A 19,060-nucleotide genomic window follows, 5' to 3' on the forward strand; every position below is an offset into this window, starting at 1 on the left:
GTATGCTTAGGAATGATATCCTGGTCATTTAACCAGGGAATAACCCCCAGCAAGAATTATGCCTACAAGCAGAAGGTATGATTGGATATTGACCCACAGTTCACAGGTCCATTTGCAGGGAATTCAATTACACCCATGAAATCCTGCCCCCAATGGCATAGTCTTAAACTTTTTTACATGAAGAAAACTGCACAAGGAGTAGCAATAGCTTCATGGCTACTTTTCCATATGCTTTGTGAAAGAAAGTGATCTGTATTCAAGCTGCTGGAGCAACAGAAACGCCTCTCCTTTTTGTTTTGTGTGACCTGTAACATCCAGCACATTATATGCACACACATACAGAGCCCGGGCATCAGGCCAACAGACCAGGTTTGCAGCGGGAGAAGCAAAGGCTACGAACCTTATACTTAGCCTGTGGCTACTGCTTTTCAGCACATGAAGAAGTTTATAGACCAGCTGAATTTCTTTCCTTTCCTACAGTTAGTGAAATTGACTGTGAAAGTGAAAAAGAACGCACACAGTTTCCAGCCACAAATTTCTTAGAATAAAATCCAGAACAGTAGTAGAACAGTCTGTGCAAAACTGGATTCTCCTTATCACATTAGTATTGAGCACACTTTTTAGACTCTTCAAGTCTGGAGTTTGTTCCCCATAAAACACCGACTGGAATCTATCAGCGATAAGATTAAGGCAGCAGCAGCGCGTCCCTTCAACACGCTGAATGCTTCAGTCAAACAATAATTCCCACTTCATGCGATTTAATCCCAGGCTAGGTGTGTACAAAGGTCTATTTAAAGGGAAGCCCCAGTGATTTCAGTGAAGCTTACTCGCAGGTCAAGTCTTTGTTTGCTGCGGTCCGCTGGAAAGCCACAGCTGTTGAGAGAGAAACAAAAACTAACCTCGAATATTCCTCAGCAATAACTACGGAAGCAAGAGGAAGTAAAGCGGAAGAAATATTGCAATTTACCTTTTGGATTCCTGAACTCAGATCCATTCTTCAGCTTGCCTTCCCCGCTTCGCGCTTCCTCCTATTTGAATCTGCCTGAGGCGTGCAGATATTTATTGCTGTAATTCTTTAGCTGGGACAAGAGCTTTGGAGTGAGTAAAAATCGCAAACTGCTGTAGGTACCGAGGAGCCCCGGGAGCTATTAGCAAACCCCACGTTCCAATGCCCAGCGTTTATTCACAAGCTGCCTGCATGGAACCCCGTTAATTGGAGCTCACAACTCCTCTAAACACCCTGCCAGCCAATCAGATGAGGGCTTTAAACTTTTCCAGCCAATGCGAAGTGAGGCTTTAATCCTCAAGGTTCTTCGGCTTGCTTTTTAACCCCCAGAGGGAAAGGATGGAGCGAGCAGAGGCACGCCGTTTTCCAGCTGTGGAGGCAGCGCTCGCCCAGCTGCTTCGTGCGAGGAGACTGCAACGATCCCGCCCCGGGATCTCTCCTCTCCTGCTCTCCCTTTTAAAGGATGAAGGGGAAACCTTGCGCTTAAGCAAGCCAGTTCATTCACAGAAAGAGGAAGTGAGTGTGTGGGTGGGATATTATTAGCCCATTAAATCCAAAAATAATTTCTGATCTAAACTGTGGCCCTCATCGCCGTTGCGCTAATCAGACATTTTATTTAAGCCAAATGCATATTTTTAAGCCATGGCAACGTTTGTTTGTTACTGGTGTCTGCAGCTGAAAAAAAAAAGAGGGCAGTGCCTGCAAAAAGGGTGGTGTAACTCAAATGCCATTTTAAATACTTGCTTTTCCTCTGCCAATGGCCCTTAGGATGGCCCATGTAGTGATGTTGGGAAATTTAGCTCAGTTGGTTAGACCATGGTGCTGATAACACCAAGGTTGCAGGTTCAATGCCTGTATGGACCAGCTGCATATTCCTGCATTGCAGGGGGTTGGACTAGATGATCCCCAGGGTCCCTTCCAACTCTACAGTTCTGTGATTCTGTGATTCTGTGAAAACTTTGGCTCATGTTAAAGAAGAGCCAAATGCTGTAGAATCCTGGGAAAGTGTATCTGTTTCTTTAATTGCAGACTTTCTGTCCTTAAGAGTGTGAATAAGTTATTTTCTCCATCTGTAGGAAAGGGAGTTTCTAGTTGATTTGTGGTTCTTGACACCTGGCTGTCCCGTGGATTCAGTGTGAATGGGTTATCTTGTTAATTTACAACTCAAAGAATCTGGTTGTCTGTGGGAATGCTTTAATCTTCAAGGTCTTGGGATAAACAGGATTCAGCTGCCAATTCTTCTAAAAAGTTTTGAGTTATTGTTCTTCTATCTAACCATTGGCAAATTGCTAATTAATCTAAAGAACTGATTGGCTTTTGAGTTTTGAACTCAGGTGAAATTCGCAGACCATCTTTGCCAAGCAGCGGCCTGCCCTGATGCGGGGGGGGGGGGGGGGATGTATGCACGCATGCACAAAACACTAAAATGAGAGATCCAATCCAAATTGTAAAGAACAAAGCTCTCTGCTTGTTCTGGAGACTCAAAACATACTTTTCCAAAAGTTTTAAAGGAGGGTTTTCAAACTTATTTTCCTATTTTCTAGCCTGGTTGTTAACTACGTCTCTATGAAGTGGCCCTAAACCAAACCTGCCATTTCCCATTTTTAACACACTGTTATGTCTTACTCAAATTTCTTCCACATGTTCATGAGGAAGAAATAGGAAAACAACTTTCCTTTCTTTGTTCAATAATGTAAATGGAAATAGGTTCTTAAGTGAACCAGCCGTCTTGTAACTTGGGCTGCAATTCTGAGCATATTCAAACCAGTAAGGCTGCAATCCTAAATCCACTTCCTATGGAGTAAGCCCAGTTGAACACAGTTGGACACACTTCCAAGTATGCATGCGGAAATTTGTGTTATATGTCACACTGAAGCGAGTGGGATTTACCTTTGATACATGATCTAAGATCTCTAGTCCATGAAAGCTAATGTCACAATAAAATGGGATCATCTTTTAAGATGCCACAAAACTTTTTATTGTTTATACTTGGGCTGCATACACATTACTGTTTCCTCTGACTCCAGCATGCTGACACCACTGGTGTCAGAAGGCGCGTACACATGTATCCTGCAGCTTCATAAGTAATACACCTGCTTGATTCATTTCCCCACAAACCAGCTTCCAACTGATTAGAAAACAGAAGCCGCAATTAAGCAGAAGTGTGTACATTGGAGGCATCCATTGTGCGTAGGCAGATGACAACTTAAGTGAATTGGAGTTTGGCACAGAGGAACAAGTCAGTTAATGTGCATTGGCGTGTACAGCAAGACAAGAAAGTGACTTGAAATGCAGTGGTGAGAGGAAAACACAACCTTGCTGTGTTTCAAGCAAGGTGTTTATGCTGCAGTCCTATACCCACTTACCTACTTTTATGATTTTGCGGTTTTAAGACCTATGCCACCTGAAAGCTAAGTGATACAGGGAAACAGAATTTTGAATTGTAAACAAAATTGCATGTGGGCTGTAAGGGTGACACCTTGTGTCAGAGTAACCATCTAAGTCCATCTGCCATGAATTAACATTATTATTTTTATTATTTTTAAATTACATTGCATTTCTCCCTTCATTCATAGATCCCAGAGTGCTTCACAGCCGATGTGTTGACAACTTCAAAGACTCAAACATGTTGCATCCAGAGCTTCTGTGGCAGGTGTGGAGAACTTTGGGGCCTTCACATGTTGCTGAACTACAACTCCCATCAGCCCCAGCAAGCATGGCCTATGGAGTATGGGAGTTGTAGTTAGAGCAACATAAGGCGGGCCAGGGACGCGGGTGGCGCTGTGGTCTAAACCACTGAGCCTCTTGGGCTCGCCAATCAGAAGGTCAGTGGTTCAAATCCCTGCTACGGGGTGAGCTCTCGTTGTTCGGTCCCTGCTCCTGCCAACCTAGCAGTTCAAAAGCACCCCAAAAAGTATAAGTAGATAAATAGCTCCAGCAGGAAGGTAAATGGTGTTTCTGTGCACTGCTCTGGTTTCACCAGAAGCGGCTTAGTCATGCTGGCCACATGACCCAGAAAAACTGTCTGCGGACAAACACCGGCTTCCTCGGCCTGGACTTAACTGTCAAGGGTCGTGACTGGACTTAACTGTCAAGGGTCCTTTGCCTTTACTATTTTAAGGCGGGCCAAAGGTTCTCCACACAACATGATCTTCAGTTATGCTCATTTATATTACTAATAGATTGAGTTTCAGATCCTTCTTAAATTCTTTTTATCTAATTTTGCATAAGCAGATAGCAGCCACACCTGTACTGAGCTTTGACGAGAACCAAATAGCATACAGAGAGGATTGTTGGAGTCATCTCACACATTGTATCTGCCGCTGAGTGTACACTCAACAGAAAAGAACAACAACACAGTCAGAACCTGTTCTATGATGGTCCGCCTTCATGAAAGAAGTTTGCAATCATCTTTGCTACATTCACACACATTATTAGGTGTTTGCGTAAAACATCTTACATAATAAGATGCACACAATAAAAAAATCTAATATGAAAAGCAGCCCATAGCATCCAGCTCCACATGAATCAATAAAATACTGACCAAGTGATCTTTACAAATACATTTTGAGTTTTGGGTGTGCTTCGAGATAGTTCCTCAAGAGTTATCTGCAGCTGCTTTGTGTTTATCATGGAACACAAATTTAAGTGTCCCAAAGCTTACAAATAAATAAACAAGAATACAGTGGTACCTTGGGTTAAGTACTTAATTCATTCCGGAGGTCCGTTCTTAACCTGAAACTGTTCTTAACCTGAAGACCACTTTAGCTAATGGGGCCTCCTGCTGCTGCCATGCCACTGGAGCATGATTTCTGTTCTCACCCGGAATCAAAGTACTTAACCCAAGGTACTATTTCTGGGTTAGCGGAGTCTGTAACCTGAAGCGTATGTAACCTGAAGCGTATGTAACCAGAGGTACCACTGTACATGAAATGGTCTGGAAGCAGCTGTAAGCAGGTTAGATTAACAGGTAGAATTCTAGTCCCTTAGGGTTTTTCTAGACTTTCCCAGTCCCCATTATTGGCTTGAGAAGATAAATCATTTGATTCATTGAAATTTATCATTGTCTCTGGCCACATTTTAAAACCCCATCAAAAAGAAAAAGAAAAAAAGGTGCTCTGAATGTTAATGAAACATAGGAGACAGCAGTAGCCAGACATGACTACTCAACTTTGAAATGGCATTTGAGCACCAAACAAGCTGAGTAATGAAAGCATTTGGGTTAGAAACATGGGGAAAATAAACAGAAAGTTCTGAAGGACATTGTCATGGAAGATGCTGAGATGCTCAGGCAGTGTGTTGTCTGGGCAGGGTTCCAAAAAATATTTTCTCCGGCTGCCTCTGACTAATACATCTGTCTTATGCCTGTCTGCTTGTTATGAAGAAACTAAATCATTTTCTGACTAAATGTAGATTAAATCTCTGTAACGGTCATACTCTGGGAACTGACGTGACAGGCTGATGAAGGAGGAAATGGTCTTCATTATTGGAAAGTGCGCAGCATGGGAGATCACCTTCTTCCTGTGTATTTCGCAAGTCTGATGCACCCTGAAGCCTATTCATGGGTGAGTAGTCCTTTAAGGCAGCCTACAGTGACAAAAGGAAAAGAATGGTTGCAATTTGGTAAATCAGTAGTAACTTGGAATTAGTGTGATGTCTTAACTAAACAGAATTCCTTTCTTATTCTGACAAGACGTTTAGGAAAGAAAAGCCTAGACTTCATGTCTCCTTTTACCTCCTTTTATAGTTGTTTAAATTAGATTGCTGAAGTAAAAAGATGTGATAGGGTACCTAGCCTCTCACTTTTATATATCCACAATGTTTTTGATCGAGGTGTAAAGGTCATCGATGGATCAATCTCATGTGTTACCTCACACATTACAGATTAAGAAGACATAGACACGTAAAACTGATGTTTGTGTTAGAATGTAACTTGTTATGGTACTTGTAGAGGAAGGAAGGAAGATAAAAAAGGGAATTAAACCAGAGGTGGAGCAACCTGCTCCAGTACCCAGGGGGCGTGGTGTGAGTCCCAGGGGTGTGACGCATGTCCTGGGGGCATGGCATGGCGCCTGCGGGGAGCATGGTCCATGTCCCGGGGGGATGCGCAGCACATGGCGCGAGCCCCGGGAGGTGTCGCCGATCGGGGGTCAGCATTTTGCCCCCCCCCCTTTGGAATAGCACACGGGGCATGCTGCCCCCGCCCCCGCCTTGGAACGCCCCTGAATTAAACAATACCTACATAAATGTGGCATGTGTACCAGTGTTTAATGCTCAGAACCATACTTAAAAGTGCTGGTTTTGACCTTTGAATGGCTGGCCCTCAGTCAGGACAGGGGACTGGTGCTGGTGTTGAAGTATGCCACACAGTTTGCCCTTTGCCCCCTAGATACAGAGGACAGCTTTTTGCCACCAATGTTGAAATAAGATGCAACTGCCAGTCTAGTCAGTTTCAGTATATGGAAGGAAATCGCCATGTTTTCTACCTCAGATAGCATAATGTCTTAAGGTAGACCTGACTTTTAAAGCCCTTGGGACCAGGCCAGGATACCTGAATCATTGCCCACTTCTGCATGTACCTACCTGGACCGTAAGAACTACTTTGGAGACCCTTCAGCAGGTGCCGTCACCACCAGGCAAAGTGCTGAGAAGGCCCACGGACTTGTCATTTTGGTGTGATGCAAAGGCATTTACATTTTTCCAGTCTTTATCCCTTCCATATGAGCTTGGGTACTCATGTCATTGACAGATACTGTCCCTGTAAGCCAATTTTCTGTAGTGTAGCAACCCCGCCTACATCTCTGTGTCTACCTCACATGAGAATGGAATGGGAGTAGAAAGGAAGTCTATTTGCCACTCTGAAGAAGGGTAGGGTTCTTTTAAAGTTATGAAATAAATTAATAATATGGACATGAACCTTGTTTGTGTCTTGGATCCATACAGAGAAATCCACACATGGTATCAATTGTGCATATATTTATTGTTCTAAAATAAAAGAAATTTGCAAAAATGACTACTGCTAAATATATATTTTCACGCTGCTTTTGACTCATCAGGTTTTTGTATTGCTCTTTTCTTGCGCAAAATTCAGGGATTTCTTTTGATAAGACCATGAACCAATCACTAGCGGAGAGGAGTGGGGCCTGGGGGAGATGAACACTTCTACAGAGTTGGCTTTTCCCTTTTTCTTTTTTGGCGATATATTTTTTAATCTCTTCTTTTGAAATGAGGAATAACAATACCAAGAATCATTGACAGAGAGGTCAATATTCTTCACAGATAATCTAATCCTGCAGACTCTAAAATAAATGAAAATGAACTTGAGAAATGACTGGAAGAAGAGAGTGAAATGAAAAAAAGGGGGGAGGCACACAATTAAATCCAGGCATCACCTTTCATATTGATTGCCAGTAAAGCAAAGGAAGACGTTTCTGTATGTCAATTTTAGCTGTGATTATTTGTCCATAATTATATACTTTGGTGGAAAGGCAATATTGCTCTCGTTCTGGTCTGAGAGATATTTTGTGGCAATGAATTTTGGGCTCCTCCCCTCCCCCCACATTGGATGCTACTAAGTAACTCAGCAAATTTGATCTCATACTTTCAGCATAAAGGGGCATGCCATGATTGTGAAGATAAGTCATCTTGCCCATTTCCAAATTTTGTTATGTTACAAATAAGAGAATTGGAATGCTAACCCTACTCGCATGGACAATACAGTGGTACCTTGGGTTACATACGCTTCAGGTTACAGACTCCGCTAACCCAGAAATAGTACCTTGGGTTAAGAACTTTGCTTCAGGATGGGAACAGAAATCGTGCAGCGGTGGTGCTTCAGGTTAAGAACAGTTTCAGGTTAAGAACGGACCTCCGGAACAAATTAAGTACTTAACCCAAGGTACCACTGTACTTGCTCAACAGGATTAATTCAGCAAAGTTACATTGAAGAGACATGCATCTTCTCTGAAGTCATGTACTTTTCACTTGTTCAAATAACAGTATACCAGTGTGCTGTTCTGTAGGCTATTTGATCCTTATGGCCAGACCAACATGATATCTGTGGGTATAAACAGGGCTACCAGTGGATTCACAACATACAAGCAGCATGTGAGAACAAATCCCTTCAAGCATATAGTGTATCATCAGCCACATGTTTTAAGCCTCTTTATTGATGCCACCATCACCAGAGGAATTGGGGTATCTGTATCTATGCAACCCACATGGGAGCACAACATATAAATAGTCACACTGCTGGTCCCAGTCAGGCTGTGAGGTCAGTATTAATCCCATGCATTCCAGAAGCATTTATGTGTTGGCCGTCAAAGTCTGTTTAGGGAAAACAAAAGTACGTCTGCATTTGACCTAGGCAAATTTCCCCCCACCACTCATATCCTTTCTTGAAACAAGCTAGAGTGAATCACCAAAAAAAGTCTCCTTTAGAAGGCCTCAGAAATCCAGACCTCTGACCAGAGAACAAGTCAGAACCCATAAAGTAGGCCAAATCTCTGCCTTACTATCAGTTATAAATGGCAAGAATCATACTTATAACAAGGTGTTGTAAGCTATTTTGCAAGGAGCTGATCATTGCCTTGCCCAGCAAATAATCTTTTTACCGATATTTACCGTACTTATTTTGCCTGAGAAGCTTTTCAGCTTTGGATTTAAAATGCGTCCTATAGCATCCAAACCATTGCTTTTGTAAAAACTTTGCTGTATTGCCTCAGTTATTCATATGTCCCAGTTTCTTCTTGGCTGACAGTAGGTATTCTTTTTTAAATTAACGGTGTATTGCTTAAGTGCCCCCACTTAAACTGCCATTTGCATCAGCAATAAATATTAATCAGCATCTATGAAAAAGAAAAGTGCCATTGTTGGAAATGTAAGCAATTTTGGTGCTTACCTAGAGCTCCCTTACTTCTTCACAGACATGAGAACAAATGGTGTTTACATGCTGTGGTATTTCAGCAGACAAATACTCCAGGGTCTCAGTAAATCTCTCTCGCTTAAGTGCTTGCTTGTAAGATCAAGAAAACAATTATAGGTTTAGAAGAAAGTGGCTTAATCTTCAGAGTTTTGCATCAGTTTACAAAATCATCTTGGTTAAGATGAAAACATGCCTTGCTTCAAATTGAACATGATAGGATGCTGCTCTTTTTCCTCTCGCTTTCAAGTTGGATAAAATGACAAATCTATTTATTTTCTCATTTTCTCAATACAAGATTGAGAGGGGGGGGTGCAATCCAGTTTAAAAGGACATTGGATCAAGACCATCATTTCTAAGTGTCTAATCCGAGCTCCGATTAAAATCACAAATGGCAAGAAAAACAATGTTTGTAACAGGAGCACTGACAGGGCCAGTCAAGTAGGAATAGCACCACTATAATCATGTTTAAACTGATTCATGCTTTCACACAGTTAATTACAATGATCAGCTCAGAACTGTAAAGCTACATTAACTAGCAGAGGTTTGGAGTGTGTGGGAGGGCAGAGCTCTGTACTTGCAGAACATCTTACAATTTATTCCTTTATGGTTCCTTATACGCTATGAGAAAATCATACATTGGGACACCCCACACCCCCACGATGGCTATGAAAAATCATCACAGGTTGACCCCGTAGCTCCCATAGTTGTACAAACAGGAAAGAATTGCTAGTGCTAGTTGGCCCATGGCCAACCAGGAGCACGGCTTAGGTCAATCAGGAGTTGTGTCTTCAGTTTTGTCAACTCAGTGGAACTCACTCCCATTAGAAATTGGGCAGGCAGTTTCACATGCCGAGTTAAAATGGTTTTCTTTCAGGATGCCAATTGAACAGTGAATTTTGCTCTGAAGTTTTATTCTCCAATGCTTTAAAATGCAATGAATTTGGTGTGATGTCTTATTCTCAAAAGCTTTCATTTGTGTTTTAGGTAAAGGTAAAGGGACCCCTGACCATTAGGTCCAGTCGTGACCAACTCTGGGGTTGCGGCACTCATCTCGCTTTATTGGCTGAGGGAGCCGGCGTACAGCTTCTGGGTCATGTGGCCAGCATGACTAAGCCGCTTCTGGTGAACCAGAGCAGCACACGGAAACGCCGTTTACCTTCCCGCTGGAGCGGTACCAATTTATCTACTTGCACTTTGACGTGCTTTCAAACTGCTAGGTTGGCAGGAGCAGGGACTGAGCAACGGGAGCTCACCCCGTCGCGGGTATTCGAACCGCTGACCTTCTGATCGGCAAGTCCTAGGCTCTGTGGTTTAACCCACAGCGCCACCCGCGTCCCTAATTTGTGTTTTAAATGTTGTCTATTGTATGTTTTCTTGTTTGTGAACAGGTTTGAGACCCAGAAAACGTGCAGAAAAGCAAGGTAAATAAATAAAACCCTTTAAGTATGTTTTACTGGTTTGAGTGATTGGGAGAAGAGTATTTGAGACAGCAAGTATTTGTAGTGGTTAGAGCAGGAGTAGGGGAGCCCAAGTTCAAATTTCCACTTAGTCCTGAAGCTCTTACCTTCAGTTGTTACTATGGAACTCAGCTTAGCTGTTGTTCTACCTCCTAGCACCTTGACTCTGAAATCTGTAGGAAAGTATGCAAAGCTCATGCATAAAGAGCAAGAATGTTGCAGTGTGTGCATGATGATCTCTACTTAAACTAAACCAGGGGTCAGCAACCTTTTCCAGCCATGGGCTGGTCCACCGTCCCTCAGACCATATGGTAGGCCGGACTATATTTTGGAAGAAAAATATGAATGAATTCCAATGCCCCACAAATAACCCAGAGATGCATTTTAAATAAAAGGACACATTCTACTCATGTAAAAACACTCTGATTCCCGGACCATCCATGGGCCAGATTGAGAGGGCGATTGGGCCGCGTCCGGCCCCCGGGCCTTAGGTTGCCTACCCCTGAACTAACACAGTAGAAGGGATATTCATCAGTGTTGCAAAATAATGAGAGGAGGGCAGAAAATGCCAATGCCTTCCTTTATGCCTGGCCCCCAACTTAATCAATTCATACAACCTGTATCTTGACAGCTCACTGAGAGGCCTGTGCGAGGATATTCTGTTTCAGAGGTACTACACAATAAACACATCAACACCCATTAAAATCCATCAAGTGGCCACTGAGACCCCTTCTCACACACCTTTGCATGCATTACCTGTAGCCTGAAAACCTAGGTAAGTTCCCCCAATTCCAGTGTGAATTCACGGATCCCTTGAGTAGTTGAGTTGTCCTCTTCTAAACCTCACTGTTCAGTCCCAGTCTATTTAATTCTGATTTGTCTTGGTTGCTAGCTTGAGCCCGCATATCTAGCTAGCTGTTTAGGGAAGTTTTTAGTTTGATGTTTTATTGTGTTTTTAATATTCTGTTGGGAGCCGCCCAGAGTGGCTGGGGAAACCCAGCCAGATGGGTGAAAAATCAATCAATCAATCAATCAATCAATCAATCAATCAATCAATATCACAGATGGGCACTATCCAACATCACACCAATGGACACAAAGGAACTTGCCCTTCCTATCCTTTCCACTGCATCTCACCGTGACCCCCTCATCTGTATCAGACATTTTCCAGACCCTCCACAGCAGGCTTTTTGGCCACATAGGGGTGCTGCAGGGGTGAGGAGAGGAAGGGGAACTTTCATTTCATAGAGTCATAGAATTGCAGAGTTGGAAGGGATCCCGAGTGTCATCTGTAATGCAGTTCTGCCGACAGCCATCCCTGGATGGGCTTGAACCACCAACCTGGTTAACAGCCAGATACACTGACCCAATGCGCCACCTCAGGGATTTGCCTGAGTGGAAGCCCTTTGCACAATCAGGCCGACACCATTGAATGTTTTACAATTGTATTTCATTGTTGTTTAATTTTTGTAAGTTTCTTAAAAAGCTGGTGCTTGAAAACAGGTCAGACTCCCAAGAAAGAAACTATGCCACTGTTGTAATGTGCTAGATTGGCCTCAGATTAATTTACTCTGATGTGAATGTTTTTAAATAACATATTGCACTTAGCTTGTATATCTTTACAGCCTATTATCATTGGTTTACATGTTAGCACCCAGGTAAAAGGTACCTAATATCCATTGGTCTGTATTCCAAAGCATGGAACAAATTAGTTCATACTTTTCTACACAAGCAACCATAATATGAATGCATTGAATTTGGTCTTTGAAAACAAGAGCTTTCTTATTAATTTTAATGCAGGGCAGGATCCGTTGTTAATGATGCGATCATAGAAATGATCATAGATATGTCATATTGTGCAATGACAAACCTAAACAGCATCTTAAAAAGCAGAGTCATCACCTTGCGAACAAAGGTCCCTATAGTTAAAGCTATAGTTTTCCCAGTAGTGATATATGGAAGTGAGAGCTGGACCATAAAGAAGGCTGATCGCCGAAGAATTGATGCTTTTGAATTATGGTGCTGGAGGAGACTCTTGAGAGTCCCATGGACTGCAAAAATATCAAACCTCTCCATTCTTAAGGAAATCAGCCCTGAGTGCTCACTGGAAGGACAGATCCTGAAGCTGAGGCTCCAGTACTTTGGCCACCTCATGAGAAGAGAAGACTCCCTGGAAAAGACCCTGATGTTCGGAAAGATGGAGGGCACAAGGAGAAGGGGACGACAGAGGACGAGATGGTTGGACAGTGTTCTCGAAGGTACTAACTTGAGTTTGACCAAACTGCGGGAGGCAGTGGAAGACAGGAGTGCCTGGCGTGCTCTGGTCCATGGGGTCATGAAGAGTCGGACACGACTAAACGACTAAACAACAACATGTATCTTGTGCCAAGATTTCCTCCTGACGTCTGCTTGAAAAATCCCTGTGGAAATTTTGCAGGAGAAATCCTAGCTCCAGTGGTATTAGTGACAGACTTTAACAGGCCCTGTATACAGACTTTAACAGGCCCTGTATTTCACCTTGTGGATTTATCTCTGTTCATCCATTTAGCTTAATGCTGAACTTGTTCATTACCTTGTTGTTGCTCTTTTTTCCCTTAAAAAAAAAAATCCCAGCAGCCTATTAATCTTACCGAGGCTCCCACTCAGAGCCTGTCTGCTAATTTGATTTAGGACACCATAACTCTTTAGTCCTGTCACTAGAAAATATATCCTCTCTTTGTTCAACCATGCTTAGAGAAGCACTCAGTCTGAACTGGCATCAGGATGGAGGGATTATTACGACACATCCTTTTGGCTGGAAGACATCTGAGGATAACACTACACTTGCCGGCCTAAAAGTTGAGCTTCTACAAATACAATCAGATAGGGATATCAGACTGAAGAGTCAACCAGTTGAAAGGGACATCTACTAATCAATAGGACCCACTTATTATGGTGTGTTAATCTTAGGCATGTTCTGGGGAGAGGGAAGTCCCTGGGATGAGTGTGTTATAAACTGCTGTGCTCCCAGACGGTAGCTACGGGCAGGAATTCTGTGAAGTTTTTTAACAGCAGAAAAACAGTTTTACTGGGCCAAAGCAGCAGCCAATGTATCCTATTATCCTTTCTGCAAACGAATCCTAGATGCTATAATGAGCTTCTCTGATTTCCTAAGAAGGGTTTCCTAAGAAGGGTTTCCTAAGAAGGGTTTCAGAGAGAGCCAGAACACGTTATAGTTGCCATGAAAATGTCAACAAAACGAGTGATTCCTGCCTCAGCTGTGTGACATCATTCCTTATATTATTGAACTCTGGAGGCCTGCTATGTATCACTCTGGCGACAAAACGAACTACGGTGGGTGGCGTAGGGTGGCTGTGTTTCCCCCCTGCAGCATACCAAGAGGGGGAGGGGCACCACAGTGGCAAGGTTGGCATGGTGCAAATGCACAAGTGGAACCAATCCAGGGCTCCTGCTGGCCCGTTTGCACCATGCCAACTCTGCCACTGTGCCTCTCCCCTTCTCCATCCCGGTATGCAGTAGTGACTCAGCACAACCCCACCATGCCATCCACTGCTGAAAACGGGGCAACCAAAAAACAAGAGGGCACTTTATTTGTAAAATGTATAATTCACTTAATATACAAAAGAAACCTCTGTGCTGTGCTGAGCTGAGACTTGGGCCTGTTCAGATGTGACCTCCTTGCCCTCTGCCCTTAGTTCCGTCAGGATGGCTCTCCTCACCTGCAATTTACTTTTAATTCACACAATTGCCAGGAGCAGTCAGCATGACAAGGTGCTGCTTAGGAACAGACCTCCTGGTAGCAGCTTCACTACCACTTACTGGGACTGCTGATTGCAAGAGTGACGTCACTTCTAGTCTTGCCTGTAGGATATACTGGCTGCAGGCATTAGGATTGGGCAAATCATGAGTCTTTCCCTCCCTGCAAATATAGGTAGGTACATAAGGTAAACAAAAGGGGGAGGCACGTTTTCCCCTTTCCCCTTCTTTTATAATTCTCCTAACCCTCCAGAACAAATTTTAGGGAGGGGGCACTGCAGACTGCAAAGGAGAGGTAGAAGTGAGAGAAATTTCCTCCTTTCCTCTTCTGTTAGCAGATGCCTCCACTGCAGGAATAGCGCAAGGAGGTATTATCCACCATTTATATTTATTTGTTTAAGGGATTCACACCCCGCACTTTAACAATTTAACAGGGCAGCTGCGTGTGGGAATGTTCAGGGTGGCAGAAGAGGATATATTGTTTATTAATATCCTTCCTAACTTGCACTAGCAAGTTCCTTTACATTCCCCTTCTCACACACAGCAGGGTCGTTAGGACCTCTTACTATTACGCAATTCAGTCTCCCTCAGATTGATTTGTATGTTCCTGGTAAGATCCCCTTTTAAATTCCTCCTAAAAAAATAAAGACACCACAGTCTTATTCATAAGCAATAAAAAGAAAGTTTGCTCGTGATCAGGCAGAACACAGTGTGATTCCTGAAGGCAGGCTTTAGGCTTAAAGTTACAAACTTATACTAACAGGTTTATCCCATAATGGAGATGACCTGGGGGACTGCCTAGCTGGCAGCCAGCAGTTCATTCCAGGAAGTTTGCAGGACGAAAAGAAGATGGAAAAGAGAGAGAGTGGCAGCATGCCTTGTCCTTTTACCAGGTCTGGAAAGGTCACACCTACCCACTTGTCACATGCAAGGAAGGATGCTCCAGGCCAGGAGGAACAGGAAGTTTCAACTGGCTGGACCAAACATTCCCTTGCATGTCCACCCTAGCAAAACAAGGAATGTTGTACTTGACTGCTCCCAGTGGATTACATCCCACACTGCTTACTGTGGTTGGATCGACACTGACCTGTTCAACATTATTAGAATGATATTAGATATATAATGCAGAATATAAAAACAGCAACTAAGCTATCACAAAGGCAAGCAGTACATTGCACATAAAAGCACAGGTATGAAATGCAGGGTATAAATCAGCAGGTAAAACTTAACAAAACGGAAATAAACATCAAGCAATAATAATAAAAAAAAGCTTAGTAACTGGCATATTAAGTCAAACTCTGTTGTACCATCAGGAGTTGCCATACAGGGCTGTTATTGGTAATTGCAATGTAACAGATACAGTATACAGTGGCGGAGCTTCATGCTCTGGCACCGGGCGGTGGAGAGCAGGTGGGGGTGGAGCTGGCGTGCGTCCCGGGGGCGTGGCGTGCATTCTTGGGACGTGGTGTGTTGCCCGTAGGGGCGAGGAGCCCTGCACGGGCAGGGGACAGCTGTGATGGCACGGCGCTCCCCCGCATGCCTCTTCCTCCGCCAGTGACAGTATATGAAGGGTTATCCTCAAATCAAAGTTGGTACCAAAGAGAATTAACCAACAGGATAGATGCTGCTGGATGGGATGGATTTAATTGAACACAGTGAGGACTTAAGCAACCTGTGCACAGGATTGCAGCCAATATTAGTGGTTCCTGTTTTATGGGTAGACAACTGTTTGAGTGAAACAAAAGTATACTCTGCACTAAGTTAGAGCTGCCTGGGGATTGTAGTCTGCAGTTTTATGTGCCCATTTCCTTCAAGCAGTCCATAAAAATAGCAATTTCTATAGAAACTGCCTCTTCGTCACTTACACAGCGAGACATAATGCATTGTTTACAGATACTATTGCCAATTAGACACCATATTTACCAGGAATCCCTTGGTGAGGATCTATTAAATCATAGAATCAGAACTGTAGAGTTGGAAGGAATCCTGAGGGTCATCAAATCCAACCACCTGCAATGCAAGAATCTCAGCTAAAGCATCCATGACAGATGGCCATCCGACCTTTGCTTAAAAGTCTCCAAAGAGGGAATCTGTTCTACTGTCAAACAGCTCTTACTGTCAGAAAGTTCTTCCTCATGTTAATTGGAATCTTATTTCTTGTAATTCAAAGTCATTGGTTTGGTAACTCAAAGTCTCCTACCCTCTAGAGTAGGAGAAAACAAGCTTGCTCCATCTTCAATGTGACAGCCCTTGAGATATTTGAAGATGACTATCATGTCTCCTCTTTTTCCAGGCTAAACATCCTCAACTCCCTCAACTGTTCCTCACAAGGCTTTGTTTCCAAATCCTTGATCATCTTGGTCACCCTCCTCTGCACATTCCCAGCTTGTCAATATCCTTCTTAAATGTTGGGTGCAGAATTGGACACAGTATTCCAAGGGTGGTCTCACCAAGGCAGAATAGAGTGGTACTATTACTTCCCTTGATCTGGACCCTATACTTCTGTTGATGCAGCCTAGAATAAAGGTAAAGGTACCCCTGCCCATACGGGCCAGTCTTGCCAGACTCTAGGGTTGTGCGCTCATCTCACTCTATAGGCCGGGAGCCAGCGCTGTCCGCAGACACTTCCGGGTCACGTGGCCAGCATGAGAAGCTGCATCTGGTGAGCCAGCGCAGCACACGGAAACGCCGTTTACCTTCCCGCTAGTAAGCGGTACCTATTTATCTACTTGCACTTAAGGGTGCTTTTGAACTGCTAGGTTGACAGGCGCTGGGACCGAATGACGGGAGCTCACCCCGCCGCGGGGATTCGAACCACCGACCAAGCGATCGGCAAGTCCTAGGCTCTGTGGTTTAACCCACAGCGCCACCCGCGTCCCTGCAGCCTAGAGTAGAATTAGCTTTTTTGCTGCTGCATCACACTGTGGACTCATGTTAAGCTCATGGTCTGCTAGGACTGCCTAGGTCCTTTTCACATCTAGGGCTGAAGCTTGGGATTTATTCAAATGAGATAACTTGATGCTGAAGAGCAACGTCTCTCTCTCTCTCTCTCCCCCTCCTTCCCCCCTCAATTTAACAAATCAATACTCCCTGATCCTGATCCAACAAAGAATGCTGCTTACCCTTCAGATGGAGTATTGGATAGCCTGTGTCAACTGAACATTTTTCTGTATGTCTGCATAACTCATTATAGTAAAAGCAAGTAATCAGAATAATATATTAAAATGCCACCATCTCTATTATATGGTGCATTATGAATGTTTGGAAAAGCTATTTTTAGAATTAATAGTACTGTGTAAACCTACATCAGGCCACTTTTCAACTGAATAATATTCATTTTAAAAATACGATGTGAAGTTTAGGAACATACCAGTTTAGTGATTCAGTGCTTTAGTGCATACCCTGGATAAGCTGTCATGCTGAGAATCTAGTACTCTCACCCGCTAAATCACTGTGGTACGTTGCATTATGACGTTCACTCTCTTGCAAGTGTGTGTGTGTGTGTGTGTGTGTGTGTGTGTGTGTGTAACTCTTTGTTTTCTCTTTTGCTGGAATAGGTGGTTCAGTATTAAAAATGTACCTTCTAAATTAAGCACTTACCCCCATGCCCAGGCAACTCCTGAATGCACAAAATATCCAGCCAACCAGAAGCATGGCTATATGGAGGTGTTATTTCCATACAGGTATCAAGCGCTGGTCAGAACTACAGTGGTACCTCAGGTTAAGAACTTAATTCATTCTGGAGGTCCGTTCTTAACCTGAAATTGTTCTTAACCTGAAGCACCACTTTAGCTAACGGGGCCTCCTGCTGACGCTGTGCCACCGCCGCGCGATTTCTGTTCTCATCCTGAAGCAGAGTTCTTAACCCGAGGTACTATTTCTGAGTTAGCGGAGTCTGTAACCTGAAGCATCTGTAACCTCAAGTATCTGTAACCCGAGGTACCACAGTATAGGTTGTATTCTTTTTCTCCCATATTACTGGATGCCTTGCATGGACTTCTGAATCGGTTGCAGTTGAGATGGGGGAGTAATTACTACTGCTTCTAAGGTAGTATTTCTGCACAGTTTAAATCAGGCTCTCTCAAACTCGGCCCTCCAGATGTTTTTGGTCTACAACTCCCATGATCCCTAGCTAGAAGGACCAGTGGTCAGGGAATGATGGGAATTGTAGTCTCGAAACATCTGGAGGGCCGAGGTTGAGGAAGCCTGGTTTAAATGTTTGATCAAGCAAGGGTTGATAGTGGAATTATATTGCTTTCCCCCTCCTTTTCCATGTCTACTTAAACAGCTTAAGACACCTTATCTCTCTCCGCCCCTCCCCCCAGCATGTTTATTAAGATTCTTGTCTTTTTTGGTAGTGACACTCTGATATTGGAATACCAGACTCCTTAGGTCCTTTTGATAGCTCATCAATGCCATCTTATTGCATGCCAAGGCCCCGTGAACCCGTTGCTCCCATAGCAAGGACAACAATTGGGATCAAATACGTCACAACTTTATTGATTATAGATGTGCATGGTTTGGCTTAGGCATTGGGTATAACCATTTTTCACTCTGGCCCACCTGCTGGGAGTGTATCTAAGGGTGGAGCAAATATGATGGGGGGCCCCTATGACCTACATCAAATAGGGGTACCATGAGGGGCCCCTGCTTGAGGAGTGCTATGGCCCCCCAGGGACGTTCTGTGCCTGAGCCTGCCTGCAATTGGTCAATCTGCAGGCAGGCTGCCATCCCCACCAGTCAACAACCTCAGATCGCAGACACAACCATGGCCAGGCTGCAATGCTGCCTGACTCCTAAGGTAAGCAGACTTCTCCAAAACCTTTTAGCTGCAGCTGACTCCTTCATTCTTACCACAGTCTTATTATTATTATATGTTGACTGCATCCTTAGACTGAGCCAACTGACATCATGTAC

At 43.6% G+C, this 19,060-nt stretch overlaps 1 protein-coding gene and 1 long non-coding RNA gene across 2 annotated transcripts in view; both read right to left on the minus strand.

The window, feature by feature from the left end:
• Positions 1–1,303, minus strand: part of LMCD1 (LIM and cysteine rich domains 1) — a 60,748-nt gene extending 59,445 nt beyond the window's left edge. Inside the window, exon 1 of the mRNA XM_028719332.2 lies at positions 968–1,303. Within this exon, the coding sequence (XP_028575165.2) occupies positions 968–994 (27 nt within the window). The 5' untranslated portion in view covers positions 995–1,303. The remainder of the gene's footprint in view (positions 1–967) is intronic.
• Positions 1,304–5,456: 4,153 nt separating this feature from the next.
• The window catches only part of LOC114591804 (uncharacterized), a 29,409-nt gene continuing 15,805 nt past the window's right edge, over positions 5,457–19,060 (minus strand). The window contains exon 3 of the long non-coding RNA XR_013391996.1: positions 5,457–5,593. This is a non-coding gene — a long non-coding RNA (uncharacterized LOC114591804). The remainder of the gene's footprint in view (positions 5,594–19,060) is intronic.

Source organism: Podarcis muralis, chromosome 2 (genome assembly GCF_964188315.1).
Source record: "Podarcis muralis chromosome 2, rPodMur119.hap1.1, whole genome shotgun sequence".
NCBI lineage: Eukaryota > Metazoa > Chordata > Lepidosauria > Squamata > Lacertidae > Podarcis > Podarcis muralis.